At 39.8% G+C, this 17,666-nt stretch overlaps 1 protein-coding gene across 2 annotated transcripts in view; it reads left to right on the forward strand.

The window, feature by feature from the left end:
- Positions 1-945: 945 nt before the first annotated feature.
- Nup160 (nucleoporin 160) overlaps positions 946-17,666 on the forward strand; it is a 58,381-nt gene continuing 41,660 nt past the window's right edge. Inside the window, exons 1-7 of one of the 2 annotated variants that reach the window (XM_027936650.2) lie at positions 946-1,075; positions 1,344-1,455; positions 6,632-6,842; positions 7,549-7,771; positions 9,521-9,599; positions 10,151-10,265; positions 10,843-11,001. In XM_027936650.2, the coding sequence (XP_027792451.2) occupies positions 976-1,075; positions 1,344-1,455; positions 6,632-6,842; positions 7,549-7,771; positions 9,521-9,599; positions 10,151-10,265; positions 10,843-11,001 (999 nt within the window). In that variant the 5' untranslated portion in view covers positions 946-975. The remainder of the gene's footprint in view (positions 1,076-1,343; positions 1,456-6,631; positions 6,843-7,548; positions 7,772-9,520; positions 9,600-10,150; positions 10,266-10,842; positions 11,002-17,666) is intronic. The other variant, XM_071616165.1, reaches the window with a different exon arrangement.

The following is a 17,666-nucleotide window of genomic DNA, read 5'->3' on the forward strand; positions in this document are numbered from 1 at the left end:
TTGGATTGAATCGAAATTGTAGTTTTTACTGGAATACGATGAGAGTTAGGTAAAGGAGTAATTTAATGGAAGTTAAGTAGGACAAGAAGGAAACACCAAGGAAGCTAGAGATTGTGGCAAGGTGGTAGAACAAAGGATTGCAGGCGGAATGAAGGGAATGCTTTGCTGGAGTTGGTGTCTTCAGCAAGTGAGGTGGAATGATGGTCAGAATAGGATGAATGAGAATGGTAGCAGCTAGTTGCCGTCACTGGTAATAAGGTTACATAAGTGCTTAAAATTGGCCATCATTAAGGAAAGGGGGGAAAGAGGAAATTAGTATTTTCCTCAATATCGAGCACTTTCTACTCCTTCAAAAACTAAGCGGGGAAACGAAAGGCAAATTCCTTTTCACATTTGCAAGTGAGTATCATTTAGGTGACCTCAGCAGGCTGCAGCATCAACGTCAAACTGAACGCGTTAATCTTCACTACACTACACATTCCTTTCGGAAAAAATCCAACAGAAAAAAGTCTTTCTCTCCTTCCACCACCACACGTGTCGCTGAAGGGTAAAGATAAAGACAGCGGGGGAAGATTTGCAGATGGACACCTAACGGCGGAGAGGCAAGAGCAAACTCGGGTTCTCGCAGAGTAACCGAGAGGCCCGGGCTCCCCAGAGGTGGTCTTTCGGGTCGGTTCAGCCCAGCTGCCCGCCCAGGTTGGATTTTTAAAATGGAAACAAGCCTTGCCCCGCCCTGCCCTGAGGCGTCCTCTGCACGCCTCCCTGCCCGGCGCTCGGAGGTCCAGCGGGAAGAGGCGGCTTCCTCAGCGCCCACCCTCACTCTCCGGGTGGAAGACCCACAAAGAATCCAGGTACCCGCCTCCCCCGCTTCAGGTCGCAGCACCTGTCTGCCGCTCCGCTCGCCCCGCCCCCGGAAGTGACGACGGCTGCGCGGCCCGCCAGTGTCCCGTCGGGCCTCGCGGCGGCGGCGGGAAGATGGCGGCGGCGGGATCCCTGGAACGGAGCTTCGTGGAGCTAAGCGGGACCGAGCGCGAAAGGCCAAGGCGCTTTCGGGAATTCACAGTCTGCGGCGTTGGTACGGAGGTGGCCAGGGAGGGCGCGATCCGATCCTTCCCCTCGTTCTCCTCCAATGGGTCCCTAGATCGGTAACCCTCTCCCGGTTCATCATCTTAGGTCCACATGCCCACAGCCTCTGGATCAGAGCTTCCTTGGCATCTAACTTCTCCCTCCTTTCCCCTTCCCTTTGTATGGATTGTCAGTTCGTCACACTCTGCTTCCTCAGCGTCCTCAGTATTTGTCATCCTTCGTACCACGTGTACAGGCTGACCAGGTTCATTTTGCAGGGACTACAAATCCCGTGGCTGGAACGGTTAAATACAGTGAGAGTGCAGGGGGCTTTTTCTATGTGGAAAGCGGCAAGTTGTTATCCGTCACCAGAAACAGATTCATTCATTGGTAAGTGCTGTGTTCTCCAAACCCCATTGGAAGGTAGAATTGTCTGGTGTACGGATAATCGCGACAGTTCCCGAAGCGGCATTCCTGTCGAGTAGTAATCGACACTTAGGAAAAGAGAAAGACTGTTTTCAGTTCATATTAGAATCGGGAAAATTTGACGTACAGAGTTCTAAGAGAGGCACCTGCCTGACAGTGGTAAAAACAGGGAATATAGCTTAAGGGCTAAAGCCCTGAAGACCAATTTCATAATCACGAGTCTATTATGTTTTTATAGTCTTTATAGCTTCATTCTGCTGATGTGCGGTTGAGCTTTTTACATGTGAGGTACTGGGATGAAATGATGAACAAAAACTATTATTTTCATCATGCAATATGTCATACTTGTGGAAGAATAGGTGTAGACTCACTTTGTGTGCCACAATTTCATGAAAGAAAAAAGACATTAAACTAATGACCTCAACATAGATAAGTAAATGCACATTTTCATACTTGCTCTAGAGGAAAAGTGTAATGGCTATGAGAGGCCAGTGGGAACACTGAACATTGGCAGTGCAGGGAAGGATGTAGAAAGTCATATTTAAACTGAGATTTGAAGGATGAAAAGTTAGCCAGGCACTTCCAGGGAGTGGGAAAGAGCAGTTCAGCAAGCATGATCACTCTATGCAAAAACCATAAAGTGGAAAGAACTTGGCAGATTTGAGCAACTGACCAAAAGTCTGTGTGGCATAAGTGCTATGGTAAAATAAAGTGATGTGGGAATGCCAAGGCTGAAGGGAGAGGCAGGACTTAGACTGTGAGGAACACTGAGGCCACTTTTAAGAATTTTTGGATTTTTATACTTAAAAACTGATCAGTCTAGCCAGGTGCCGTGGTGCACACCTATAATCCCAGCAACTTGGAAGGCTAAGGCAGGAGGATCACAAATTCAAAGCCAGCCCCAGCAACTTAGCAAGGCCCTACTAACTTACTGAGATCAGACCTTGTCTCAAAAAAGAATAAGAGACCAAGAGTCTGCAGCTGCATGAACAAAGGGTTAATAATAAGAAAGAGATAGCCACGGACCAGATCAAGGCTTAGTTGGTTATTTAAGTCTTTTTCTCTGAGACAAGAGGTAGCCACTGGAGTGTTTTAAATGGATGAATGTCATGATTTAAAGTATTGCTGCAGTTACTGTGCTCAAAAGAGAGTAGGAAAGGGGGAAAGGTGGGAGTGGGAAGACACAATCCAGATAAGAGTTGATGATCACTCAGATGGTGGTGGTAGTCTGTGAGTAATGTTCTGATTGTGAATATGTTTTCAAGGTGAATTTGTTAGAATTTGTTTTTTTTAAACATTTATTTTTTTAGTTGTAGGTTGACACAATACCTTTATTTTATTTTATTTTTTTTAATGTGGTGCTGAGGATCGAACCTAGTGCCTCACGCATGCTAGGCATGCTCTCTACCTCTGAACCACAACCCCAGCCCCATTAGAATCATTTTGCATCCTATACAGCGTATACCCCAGATTTTTGGCTAAAGCATCTGGACATTTTAGAGACACTTCTAATTGAGTTGATTAAAAGAGTGTAGATAAAATGCAACAAGTGGGTTTTATTTTTTATTTTACCCCTAATTTGTTGGGCCTGGGAATCCTCTTTTGGACAGGTTTAATTTAAAATGCCTAGTAGGTAGCCAAGAAAAAGTATTGAAGCAATAGTCAGTAATTTCATAGAGGGTTTGAACTAAAGATACAGATTTGGAAATTGTTGTCATTAGATGGCACTTAGAGCTTTATAATGAGCGTGCTCACCTAGAGAGTGAATAAATCAGGCTTCTGAACTATTGGCATTTGAAGCCAGATAAGTAATTGTTGTAGGGTGTAGGGTGTTGAGCATTATCCTGGCCTTTGTCTACTACAAACCAATAACATGTCCAACCCCACCCCCACCTTACCTCCCCAGTTGTAACAACCATCTCTCTAGGTAATGCTAAGTCCTTGGGAATGCGGTAGAATCAACCCCAGTCGAGAATACTTGTGTAGAAATGATCTGAGGACTGAATCTATGGCATTCCAACAGTTAGGATGATCAGGAACCTGTGAAAGAGAGTAGCTGCCAAGGTGAGAGTCAGAGTGAAGTGGGCTGAAGCAGGAGAATCGCAAGTTTGAGGCCAACCTTAGCAACTTAGTGAGACCCTGTCTCAAAATAAAAAGGACTTGGGGGTGTAGCTCGGTGGTAGAGTGTCACTGGGTTCAATCTCTAGTACCAAAAATAAAAATAAAAATCACAGAGAGTAATGTCCCAGAAGCTAAAGGAAATATTTCAAAAAGGAGGAGAGTAAAAAGTTGTCAGATGCTATATAATTCAGGTAACGATAGAAAAGAAAATTGACCTTTGCATTATGGATGTTTTTGGTGACCTTGTTGGGATCTGCTCCAATAATAGAGGCTTAAGTGAGTGGGTATAGGACAGCTCTTTCAAGGAGTTTTGCTCTAAGGGAAGCAGAGAAATCAAATGGTAACTGTAGGACAATGAAGACATTTTTGCTTCAAGAAAGGGTCCATTTCATTATTCTGAGATAGATGTGGCCATTGCAAGAGATAGAGAAGCCTTTAACAGTCACTGGTGCTGCTGAGAAGAAGGTACCAAGGATAAAGCTACAGGACATTTGACCATCTGTTCTTGGGGAATTGGTTCCAGGAACTCTGTGGATGCCAAAATCTGCAGATGCTTACTTTCATCCCTCATATAAAATGGCAGAGTATTTGCCAGTATACATATAATCTATGTATAAGCTCTCTAGATCATCTCTGGATCACTCATGATACCTAATAAAATAGAAATGCTATATAAAAACTGTTACACTGCATTACTTAGGGAAGAAGGGCTATGCGTATTCAGTACAGATGCAGTCCTCCTCACCCCCCACCAAAAAAGAAAAATTTTCAGTTCTTAGTTGGTTGAGTCTGCAGATGCAGAGTCCATGGATTGAAGGTATAGCTATAGTTTCACAAGGGTGACCAGTTTGTGGAAATGGAAGAGAAGGAACAATGTCAGGAGGAGGAAAGCAATATGATTTAACAAATCACAAGTTTTAGTCAGTTTTCTATCACTGTAAGGGCTTGAGATTATCAACTTATAAACGGTTTAATATGGCTCACAATTTTAGAGATTCCAATCCAGGATCAGTTGGCTTTGGGGCTTTGGGGCCTATGGCACAGCAGCACATCATGGCAGGAGCAAAACTGTTCACCAATGGCCGGGAAGCAGAAGAGAAAAAGAGGGGCCAGGTCTCACTCTCCCCTTCAAGGGCTTGCTTCCAGTGGCTTGAAGACCTCCCACTGGATCCCACCTCATAGAGGTTCTGCTGCATCCCAGTAATGGCTCTCTGAGGACCAAGCTTTCAACACCTGGGTCTTTGGAAGACATTCAAGATCTAAATCAACATCACATGCAGAATGAAGGACACAGACCAGTAGACATGTTCACGATGTTTAAAGATGAAGTATATGTAGAAGTTAAGAGAAAGAAATGTCTTCTTTAGAATAAGATGATATGACAGCTGCTGTGGTGGGTACAAAGCTAGGCACAGGCAATGAGGGTTGTAGTTTTTAATCTAAATTTAAAACCAAATTAGTCTTTTAGACAAAATAGTTTGTCTTCCCTGTTGCAACTTTAGTTTGAATAAACTTTTTTTCTTCAAATATACGTGCATTTTATTAAAAAAAGAAAAAAAGATATTGAATGCTGGCTCTGTCCCGGGTAACTTTCCTGTGTCTACGATGTCCAACTGCACATGGCAGATATGTCCGCACCACAGAGCTTACCATTGTTTATTAAAAAGCAACTCCTGGTCTGGGGCTGGGGCTCAGTGGTAGAGCGCTTGCCTAGTACATGTGAGGCCCTGGGTTCGATCCTCTGCACCACATAAAAATAAATAAAATAAAGGTATTGACAACTACAACTAAAAAGTAAATATTTTTTTTAAAAAGCAAACTTATTTTGAGGAGTAAATCAGAAAAAAAAACTTACTTTGATATGTTCAACGTGTAGTTATTCTTGTGTTTTCAAAATATTTCTCTAATATATAGTCAGATACAGCGGCGCATACCTGTAGTCCCAGCAACTTGAGAGGCTGAGGCAGAAGGATCGCAAGTCCCAGACCAACCTTAGTAATCTAGCAAGATCCTAAGCAATTTAGTGAGACCCAGTCTCAAAAATTTTTTTAAAAAGGGATGGGCATGTAGCTCAGGGGTAAAGTACCTCTGGGTTTAATTCCTGGTACACCCCCCCAAAAAAAATAAATAATTACTATTTTTGTTGGACTTTATATATTAAGGAGTAGTAGAAGAGAATACTCACATATGCAATCAATTTTGTTTGGTACTGTAGTGTATGGGGAAGCCACATTCTACTCTTTAGTAATGGATATGTGGTATTAATTTTTATCATAGTAGAATTTAATTGCATTGGATGTTGGCCTAAATAGATGGGCTGTCAAGTTTGGAAGATTTAATAGAATTATATTGATGCTTGAATTTTGTTTTGCTTTTTTGTTAGTTTGTTTTGTTTGTACCAGGGATTGAACGTAGGGGCACTTTACCACTAGCCACATTCTCTCCCTTCTTATATTTTATTTTGAGCAGGATTTCATTAAGTTACCTTAGGCCTTGCTGTGTTGTTGAGGCTGGCTTTGAACTTGCAATCTTCCTGCCTCAGCCTCCAAGCTGCCGGGATTATAGACATGCACCGTGGCTCTCAGTTTTTATGTATTTTAATATGGTGGTAATTTAATATGGTATATTTTAATATGGAATGTAAGAGTGGTTTGAATTTTTTTTAGGGGGGTGGTACTAGGGATGAACCCAAAAGCACTTTACCAGTGAGACACATCCCAGCCCTTTTTTAAAATTTTTCTTTTGGGATAGGGTCTCACTAAGTTGCTTAGGGCCTAAGTTGCTGAGGTTGGCCTTGAACTTGGCAATCTTCCTGCCTCAGTCTCCCACATTGCTGGGATTACAGGTATGTGCCACCATGCCTGGCAAGTGGTCTGAATTTTATCCAAAATTTCCAAATTTGAAGCATTCACTTTGGTGTGGGTGTGTGTGTATGTGTGTGTGTGTGTTTCAGTGTAGCAGTTGTTGAGAAAAGCATAAACTTTTTTTAAAAAAAAATGTCTTTTTTTTCCCCCCACAGGAAGATCTCCGCAGATATATTGGAGCTGGTGGAGGAGTCACTGGACCTAAATCTGTTGAATAATGCAGTTCGCCTAAAATTCCAGAATTGTAACATCTTACCTGGAGGGGTTTATGTCTCAGAGACCCAGAATCATGTGATAATCTTAATATTAACCAATCAAACAGTGCACAGGTTACTTTTACCACACCCTTCCCGGATGTATAGGAGTGTAAGTTGGTTAATTATAGTGTCTTACTTCTCAAATTATTCTAGCTCTCAAAAATTAAGTCCAGGAACAATATTTTTTTGGAGTTGGGGAAATTTGGAGATTTGTTGTTAGTCCTCAACAAGGATACTTTGGTAGTTACAATTTTAGATAATCAGATACACATTTTAAGTTCACAAAATAGTGTTCTTTAAAAAGAAAGTTTTTTGCTATAGGCATGATGGGCACTCCTGTAATCACAGCAGCTCAGGAGGCTGAGGCAGGAGGATTGCAAATGCAAAGCTAGCTTTAGCAATTTAGTTAGTTCCTAAGCAACTGAGCAACCCTGTCTCAAAATTAAAAAACAAAAAATTGAAAAGATTATACAGCCCAGTGGTTAAGCACCTCTGGATTCAATCCCTGACACCAAAAAAAAGAAAAAAAAATTACTTTCTTCTGAATCTTAATTTATTTTTTATTTTATTTTAATATTTTATTTTTTAGTTTTTTTTTTGGCGGATACAACATCGTTGTTTGTATGTGGTGCTGAGGATCGAACCCGGGTCGCACGCATGCCAGGCGAGCGCTCTACCGCTTGAGCCACATCCCCAGCCCCAATTTTTTTTTATTTTAAAAGTTGTTTTTTTTTTTTTTTAAGTAATTGAGAGAAACTAAGCAAAATTCAAAGTTATTGTGACTTTAAAAGATTTTTCTTTTTCATTACTCATAGGAGTTGGTAATCGAAAGTCAGATGCAGTCAATATTCACTGACATTGGAAAAGTTGATTTCAGGGATCCTTGCAACTATCAATTAATTCCAACAGTACCTGGACTATGCCCTAATTCTACCACCTCAGCAGCCTGGCTTAGCAGTGATGGGGAGGCGCTGTTTGCTCTCCCATCTGCTTCTGGGGGCATCTTTGTTCTTAAACTACCTCCTCATGACATTTCTGGTAAGAATGGGAATTGAGTATGGATTCAACTTTAATCAAGAAATATTGGGGAGGCTGGGGATATAGCTTAATGGTAGAGTGTCTGCCTGTCATACATAAGGACCTGGGTTCAATCCTCAGCACTACAAAACAAAAAAGAAAGAAATACTGGGTCTGGGTAAGCTCATTTGTAGCGTGTTTACATTCATGAGGCCCTGGGTTCAATCCTCAATACTATAACAAAAAGAAAGAAAAAAGAGATATTGTCATGAAAACAGACCTTTGGCTACTCGTGAGGGTACACACCTGTAATCCCAGTGACTCAGAAGGCAGGCTTAGGCAGGAGGATCACAAGTTTGAGGTCAGCCTTACAACTAAGCAAGATCCTATCCCAGAAGTTTTAAAAAGGGGATGGGGATATTATACCTCAATGGTATAGCTACATCCTGAGTACGGTGGATTCAATTCCTAGTACCCACGGGTGCAAAAAACAGACCTTATAAAAGTTTGACACCACCATCAACACAAGAATTGCTTCTATACTGCCCCTGCATTGGTTGTTCATTGTTTACCCAATGAGTTCTTGATGCTTTACTTTTACCCAAGGGGTTTTGGACAGTGGGTGAGGAACAATAAAACATATTGGATTACAGAAAACATAGATAAATATAAGACAGCCAATTCTAAGTCCTCTAGTAGAAAGGAAGGTTATCTACTGATATCCAAGTCACCACTATCTCTTGCCTGGAGTGTTGAATTAGCTTCCTAAATGTTTCAACAGATTTCTTTACCTCTCTTCAGGAGTTTCTCAGGCAGACTGATGCATTTAAAACATTAGTTGATACATGTCACTGCACTGCTCAGAGCTGTCCAATGAGGGTGTTTATCTCCACTCTGAATAAATTGAGTCCTTAGATTGACTTACAGTGCTCTGCTGCTGCCACTCTGACCTTGTCTTTTTGTGCTTTCCCTTCATCTCTCCCGTAGCCACATGCTTTCTTACAACTCCTTAAAACACTCAGGCGTACTTGGGGCATTTGCCTGGGATAGCCAGCTACCAGCTCAGTGTCACCTCAGTGAGGCCTTCCCTCACTACCTTTTAACATTCAAACTCTCCTCCCCAGAAACTCACCAGCAGTCTTCTATACTCTTTTCTTATTTTTTTTTTTCTGTACTTGTTACCACTCTTCTTAATTTAACTTAATCTAACTCCCCCCAATGAAATGTAAATTCCATGAGTAGTTTATTTTGTTTGCTGCTGTCTCTAGCACCTAGAACTACCCAGCACTTGAAGGGCACTTTGTTTTAGCAACAGTGAAATGATTCTGCTGAGTGGTAGCAAAGGTTACTGTCTGTAAATGGCAACATGTTCCTAAAGGTGAGGTTAGAGTGACAGCAGTGGGGCACGTAAGCAAAAATTAACAAAACATTTTGGGAATTCATATCTATTTTTAAAAATATTTTTATAGTAAGTGAACATAATACATTTTATTTTATTTTTATGTGGTACTGAGGATCAAACCCAGTGCTTCACCTGTGCTAGACAAGTGCTCTACAAGTACTGAGCTAGAACCCCAGCCCAATATCTATTTTTTGATGCAATAATAATTTATTATATTTTAGGGTGATATGTAGAAAAGGTGCATCCTAAAACTATCAGTACAAAAATGTAGAAGCCTGTCACCTATTATAAAGCCTTGTTTTGTTATGTCATCTTGCCTTTGGGTTTCTCTTAAGTATGATCAAGAGATACTTTGGCTGTTATTGCAGGTATAGTGTCCGTTGTGGAACTAAAACAGAGTTCAGTGATGCAGCGATTGCTCACAGGGTGGATGCCAACAGCTATCAGGTAAGTGGTGTCTAGCAGGTAAATCAGAGGGCCTGGGGATATAATCTTTTTGCACTGGTCAGCACCTCCTGGTGTTTATAGTCTTATTCCAAGGCACACACTGCACTGGAGAGAAGAGTCTACATACCAGCACATTCTATCTGAAGAAAAATCAGACTGCAGTGTCTGTTTTATCTGTGATTGGACTTTGATAGCAGAAACTGGCTGTTTATATTCCTACAATATTCGGTTTGGTGCTCTGCCCTAATTTAACCAAAACCAATTTTGTGTAAAATTGCTGAAGTAGAAGGTTTTTGAAACTTTATAAAGGAAACAATATAAACTGAAACAATATAAAAGGAAAAGTTTTTAATTTGTTATGTAGACCCTTTTAAAATTTACTATAGTGATTGGTGTAAGCCAAAGAGAAGTGTAGTTGTCTTATTTCAGTTGTCTTTCTCCTTCTGCTGAGAGCATGTGTTTATAATTTTATTATATCTCCTGAATTGCAGATTCTAATGATCAGATTATTTACAACAATAAAATTCTAAAATTGGGCCTCATGTTTTTAGGGGTGATCAGGGGCCTTCAGACCGTGCACTCAGTCTTGCTGTTCATTGTGTGGAGCACGATGCCTTCATCTTTGCCCTGTGTCAGGACCACAAACTACGAATGTGGTCTTATAAGGTAAATTCAACACTTATAATTACAGTTAGTTAAAATGGGATTGTGAATTTTGAGAGAAGATCATTTGGCTTGGAAATTATGGTCATTTCCAGATTCAGACAGTTCATTTAGCTTTGCCTCCCTTTTTTCTTTGTCTTTTGATTTTGAAAATTATGAACCCTACAAGAAAGTTGAAAGAGTAATACAAAATATACCCTTCACTTAAGAGCAACAAAAGTGTTTTAAAAATGCATATTGATAAAATAATTTTTAAGATTTACCAAAACAAAACAAACAGCTAGTGATTTTATCTATCAGGCTGAAGAGGTACATTTTATCTTAACTCATTAAAAACAAAAAATCTACAGCTCAGCATGATGGTGCGCACTTATAATCCCAGGTACCTGGGGGGCTGAAGAAGGAGGATTGCAAATTCGAAGCCAGCCTGGGCAGCTTAGTGAAACCCTCTCTCAAAAGTAAAGCGCTCATGTACACAATCCTAGGTTAGATCGGCAGTACCAAAAAAATGTTTTATAGAATGCGTTTTTCTAGCCTGTATATTCTTTGAATATGGTCTATTAACTCTTACCTTGGGCAGGACCAAATGTGTCTGATGATAGCTGACATGCTGGAGTATGTCCCTGTGAACAAAGACCTTCGGCTCACTGCTGGAACTGGGCATAAATTGCGACTTGCTTATTCCCCTTCCATGGGACTCTACCTAGGAATATACATGCATGCTCCAAAACGAGGACAGGTATGGAACAAATAAGATATGTATCAAGTTATTCTATATGTACTGATGTGGAAAGTAACTGGGCTCGTTGTACCAACCTAGGTGTTTCAAGTGTTAAATTGAGGTAATGGTGGTTTTGGGTTATTGTGTGATTTAGAAGATCTTGAAGGGTCAGAATGAAAGGAAGTAGAGTTTAAAGGAATAGGAAAGGAAAAGTTAACCAAAACTAAACAAGAAAGCTCACATTTGGAAGTATGGGTAAAAAAAGAGAATGCAATTACTAATAAGGAAGTTTAGTATTATCAAGTAGTTATGGGAAAGTTAACTTTTAAAAATAATTTTGCTCATCAACCAGATGCCAATTGTTGTATGTAGGATGTAAAGCAATAGTGTAATATAAATAAGCAGCTGTTTGTTGGGTATTGTGTGTTTGGCACCGTGCCAGGCCCTGGATGTTCATACATTAATAAAAGCAAACACTCAGACTGAGCTTACTGTGGGCTCACTGTGTGTGTTATCCATTTATTCCTAATAACATTCCAGTGAGTTAGGGTTTACCTTCCTTGCTGCTGGAGCTTTATTTCCCCATACTAGGTCACTGCCCTGCCCCAGTGTCTCCTCAGTCCTATTTGGGCTCAGACCCTTTGATGCTGCTGTGCCACTCCTGTGCAGAGGACACCCTCACTACTCTACCCTACTTTCCACCCTGCATCAGACTTTCCCAGCATATAGTAGAAGCCATCTTACCCTGCTCCTGCTGCTCTAACCCAAGCCAAGCCAGTCCAGTCCCAAATGTAGATGCCTGTTACTTCTTTAGGTATATGGGTTTTGTGGTTTTTTTTTTTTGTTTGTTGTTGTTGTTTTGTTTTTTGTTGTGGGTTTTTTTTTGTTTTTTGTTTTTGATGCTGAGGATTGAACCCAGGACCTCATGCATGCTAGACAAGTGCTCTATTGATGAGCTACATCTCCAGTCATTCCTTAGGCTCTTGATTCATCACACCAGGCCATATCGCCCTCTTCATGCCTGCCTTTCGCCTGCTGGTGTCCTCACTCCCTGTGCTGGGACATGCCTGCATAGGTGTTCCTTTCAACCTCTTTAGGCTGACTCCCCATGCCAAACCCCTCCACTCCACGTCACCCCTAGGCCAGCAAGAACACCTACTTTACTCTGGGCACCTAATGGTTTTAAGACTGATTGTTGAGGAACAAAATGAAAGGAAAGAGGATGTCCTCATTCTTAAAATTGTTTTCTGATGTTGAAGCCTAAAGGTATCATGTTGCTGACATGTTTATCTGAATCATATACCATTAATCTGTTCTGTCTTCCGGAAGACAGCCTTTCAAATTTTAGACTGTGCATGATGGTACATGCTTGTTATCCTAGTGATTTAGAAGGCTGAGGCAGGAGCATCATGAGTTCAAGGCCAGCCTGACAAACTAGCAACACCCTGTCTCAAATTTTTAAAAAATAAAGAGTAAAAAGAGCTGTAGCTCAATGGTAGAATGCCCCTGGCTTTAATCCCAAGTACTGCAAAAAGAAGAAGAACACACTTCTCTGTCTCCCCTAAGTATAGTCTTTGTATGTAGATTGGGGGTAGTGGGAGTATTGATCCTTCAATTGTTATTCATGTAACATTGTCTTGATCACTATCTTCACCATGTTCTATTCCAATTAGTTTGTCATTGTAAAATCGTGGTTCTCAATTTTTTTGTTCTTGGAACCCAATTATACCCTTAAAAATTACTTGAGAATCAGAACAAGCTTTTATTTAAGTGGCTTATATCTATAAATATATGCCTTTGTTAGAAACTAAAAGAAAAATTTTAAAACATGCACATATTTGTTTAAAAATATCAATAGTAGCTAGGGGCAGTGGCACATGCCTGTAATCCCAGCTATGTGGGAGCTGGGATTACAGGCTTTACAGGAGGCTTATAAGTTCGAAACCAGCCTAGGCAACTTAGTGAGACCCTGTCTCAAAATTTAAAAGGGGTTGGAGACGTGGTTCACTGATAGAGCACTTCAGGTTTCAATATGCAGTACCACCCCCCAAAAAAATAAACAACTTCATGTTAATATAAATAACATTTTATGAAAAAAAAAACAAACATGTTTTCCCAAACCAAAAAAAGAATAAAAATTTCTAAGAATGGCATCGTACATTTTTGCAAATCTCTTTGATGTCTCATTTAATCGAAGGCCACTGGGTTCTCTTATCACTTCCTGCCTTCAGATTATTGTGGTATTTTATTTTGGCTGAAGTATTTGAAGAAAACCTGGCCTCACACAGATGCATAGTTGGAAAAACAAGCAATAGTTTAATGTTCTTTTCAGATCATTGTGGATACTCTTTATTTTTGACCAGGAATTGAACCCAGGGGCACTTAACCACTGAGCCACATCCCTAGCCCTTTTTATTTTTTATTTAGAGACAGAGTCTTATAAGTTGTTTTAGGGCCTTGCTAAGTTGCTGAGACTGGCTTTGAACTCAATCTTCCTGCCTCAGCCTCCCAAGCTGCTGGGATTACAGGCGTGTGTCACCATGCCTGTCTTGGATACTCTCTGAAGTGATAGATTTTGAAAGATTAGTTGCAGTATGATATCCAAAACTTTTAAGTTTTTCATTTTAAAATCTACTTTTAAATCGTTGTTTTGCACCCTGGATGAAAATAACCTGTGCATGACTTTGTAATATCATTCATTGGTTGTTTGGTGTGTGTTGACTGAGTTAATACTAATCCTATAATAGTGCCACATTTTATTCTACAGTATATAAGTTACTATGTTGAGAGGTGATTTCCCCAGGTTACCTCCAGGCTCAGTTATACTCCAGAAGGACTCACAGAGCTCAATATATAGTTGAACTCGTGGCTAGGACTTATTATAGTGAAAGGATACAGGGCAAAACCAGCAAAGGAAAAGTCACCAGCTTCTAAGAGTACTACCCCATGGAGTCTCACAGGATGCACTTCAGTCCCCCAGCGCCAAGTCATCATAACATATGTGAAGCATTGGCCAGGGAGCTCACTGAGGATTGATCATGTAGGTACCCTCTGCCTAATATACTAAAATTCCAGGCTCCTGGAAGGAAAACAGACATTGTGCAAAAAGTCTAGGCTCAGAAATGCATCCATCCTTACCAGTTTGAGAACCATGGGTACACTCAAAATGCAGGTTCCAAGATACAGCTAACTTTGCAAGCAAGTCTTTCTAAGGAGATCAGCTTCAGGCCTGCTATGTTAAGCCTTTTTGGTACAATTAATATCACCCTGGGAGGCTCTCAAGCTTATTGTGGTGGAAACATGAAGTTAGGAGGAGAAAGGAGATAAGGGAATGAGGGCTAAAAGGCCTCATTTTTCTGAATTTTCTGAATTTGTAATTTTCATCTTAAAACTTGAAATGTATCATTGGCAACAAATATTGTCAGTTGTTTTCCTTGAAGTGATAGGCTCACTTTATTCTTTAAATAGCTTTATCGAGATACAGTTGCCATACTGTACAATTCACCCATTAAAGTACACAACTCACCAGACAAGATGCTTATCTGTAATCTCAAAAACTCAGGAGGCTAAGACAGGAAGATTGCAAGTTCAAGGCCAACCTCAGCAACTTAGCAAAAGGCTTAATGATATAGCTCAGTGGTAGAGCATCCCTGGGTTTAATCCCCAGTATTTATATGTGTATATATAAAAATACATACACGCACATACATACATGCATACAAACAATGCACTAGTTTTGGGAATCTTTTCTTCACCAATAGGAGCAACCGGTACCATAGGGAACTTTCAAACATTTTTATCACATCAAAAGAAACCCCATAGCCTTTTAGCCCTCATTCCTTTATTTCCCTTCTCCTTGTATCTTTACACATCTGCTAATCTGTTTTCTGTCTTACAGATTTCCTTATTCTGGACCATCTTATCATTAGAAGCATATAATATGTGGTTTTGTGACTGGCTTCTTATTAACTGAGTGTAATGTTTTCAAGACTAATTCATGTTGTAGCGTGTATCAGCGCTTTGTTCCGTTTTTATGGCTGAAGCATTCTTAATCATGTGAATATGTCACAAAAAAAATCTGTCAGTTGATGGACTTTTGTGTTGTTTCTGCCTTTTGGCTTTATGAACAATGCTGCTATAAACGTGTTTGATTAAGTGTTTATATAGATGTATATTTTCATTTCTTTTTGATATATACCCAGGAATAGTGGAATTGCTGGACTTTTTTTTTCCTTTGTAATACTGGGTATTGAACCCAAGGGTCACTCAACCACTAAACAACATCCCAGCCCTTTTTATTTTTTATTTTGAAACATGGTGTCCCTAAGTTGGCAAGGCTGGCCTCAAACTTGCAATCTTTCGGTCTCAGCCTCCTGAGAAGCTGGTATTCCAAGTGTGGGCCACCATACCTGGCTCAATTGCTGGATCTTATGTAACTCTATGTTTAATTTTCTGAGGAACAACCAGAATGTTTTCCAAAGTGGCTGTACCATTTTACATTGTCACAGGTAGTGTATGAGGGTTCTGATTTCTTCATATTCTCATCAACACTATTATCTGGGTTTTTCAATCCGTCCATCCTGGTGGGTATGAAGTGTCATCTCATTGTGGTTTTTTGCATTTCTAAGCATCTTCAAGTACTATTATTTATATATCTTCCTTGGAAACATGTCTATTCAGAGCATTTGCCCATTTATTAAATAGAGATATTGATTTTGGGGTTAGGATTGAACCCAGGGCCTTGCTACACACCCCCAGCTCCTCTTTTTACTTTCTTTTTTTTTTTTTTTTTTTTTAATATTTACTTTTTAGGTGTAGATGGACACAACACAATGCCTTTATTTTTATGTGGTGCTGAGGATCGAACCCGGGTCCCGCCCGTGCTAGGCGAGCACTCTACCGCTGAGCCACAATCCAAGCCCCTCTTATTTACTTTCTTGATGGTATTCTTTGAAGCACAAGTTTTTAACTTCAATGAGGTCCAAAGTATTTTTTTGTTATTGCTTGTGCTCTTAGTGTGATACCTTAAGAGGCCTTTGCCAAATCCAAGGTCATAAAGATTTACTCCTGTTTTCCTCTTAGAGTTTCATAGTTTTAGCTTTTACATTTATGATTTTGATCCATTTGTGTTTTATACATATACACACACACACACATATATATATACATACACACACACATACATGTATGCGTGTGTATGTGTGTGTTGTGTGTGTGTGAGGATCCAGTTGCATGCATTCAATTGTTTTGCATGTGGATATCCAGTTTTCCCATCACCATTCATTTGAAAAGATGGTCCATCCTTTTCCCATCAAATGGTCTTGGCACTGTTGTCAAAATTGCTTAACCCAAGACATAAGGTTTTATTCTTAGACTTGATTCTAGTCCATTGATCTATTTGTCTTTGTGCCAGTATCTACTGTCTTGATTACTGTTGCTATTTTGTAGTCAGTTTTGGCATCAGAAAGTCTTGGGTTCTACATTGTTCTTCTTTTTCAAGGTGGTTTGGCTGTTTATGAGTTCCTTTCGATTCCACATGAGTTTTAGAATTAGCTTGTCACTTTCTACAAAAATGTCAGCTGAAATTCTGATAGGGCTTGTGTTGGCTCTGTAGGAGATTGAAGATTTTGTCATCCTAGCAATACTGTTTTCTGATGTCATGAGCATGGGATGTTTTTCCATTTGTCTAAGTCATCTTTAGTTTCTTTTTATAATGTTCTAAATTTTCAGAATGTAAGTTTTAGGTATCTTTGACCATGTATTTTATACTTTTGGATGCTGCTGTAAATGAAATTATTTTCTTAATTTCATTTTCAGGCTGCTCTTTGGAAGTTTTTAGAAATATAACATTTTTGTATACTGATATTGTATCCTGCAACCTTTTTTTTTTTTTTTTTCAGTTGTAAATGGACACAGTACCTTTATTTTATTTATTTATTTTTATGTGATGGCGAGGATTGAACCCATGCCTGATGCGTGCTAGGCAAGCGCTCTACTGCTGAGCCACAATCCCAGTCCCTGTATCCTGCAACCTTACTGAACTCATTTATTAGTTCTGAAAGATTTATGGTGGAATTTTCTATATATTAGGTAATGTCACTTGCAAATAAAGAAAGTTTCACTACTTTATTTCCTTTACAATATGGATGCCTTTTATTTCCTTTTTTTTTTTTTCCTTTTTTGTCTTGTCTTTCTATTTTGTTTTGGTTTTGTCTAAATACTCCAGTACAATGTTGAAAAAAGTGGTAAGAGCTGGTATGTTTGTCTTAGTCCTGATTTTTATTGCTAAGGTGTAAAATTTGTTACGTTAACTATGAACTTTTCATAAATGCCCTTTACCATTCCTGTTGATAGTGTTTTTATCACGCCAGGGGGTTCAGTCTGGTGCCACAACTTTGATTCATGTTAAGAAACCAGTAATTTGGGCTGGGAGTGTAGTTCAGTGGTAGAGCACTTGCCTGGTGTACTCAGAGTCCTTAATTCAATCCCCAGTACTGTGAAGTAGAAAAAGAAACCAGTAAATGTACCCACTATTGCTTTTGCATCGTCAGTGCAAATACTGACACAGTGAAAAGGCAAGTAATGAAGTATTATTTTGAAAAGGGGTTTAACTTCACCAACCCCCTGAAGGGTCTCAGGGACCCTTAGGAACCTGTGGACCGTATTTTGAGAACCACTGCTCT

The sequence above is a fragment of the Marmota flaviventris genome, chromosome 9 (genome assembly GCF_047511675.1).
Source record: "Marmota flaviventris isolate mMarFla1 chromosome 9, mMarFla1.hap1, whole genome shotgun sequence".
Classification (NCBI taxonomy): domain Eukaryota; kingdom Metazoa; phylum Chordata; class Mammalia; order Rodentia; family Sciuridae; genus Marmota; species Marmota flaviventris.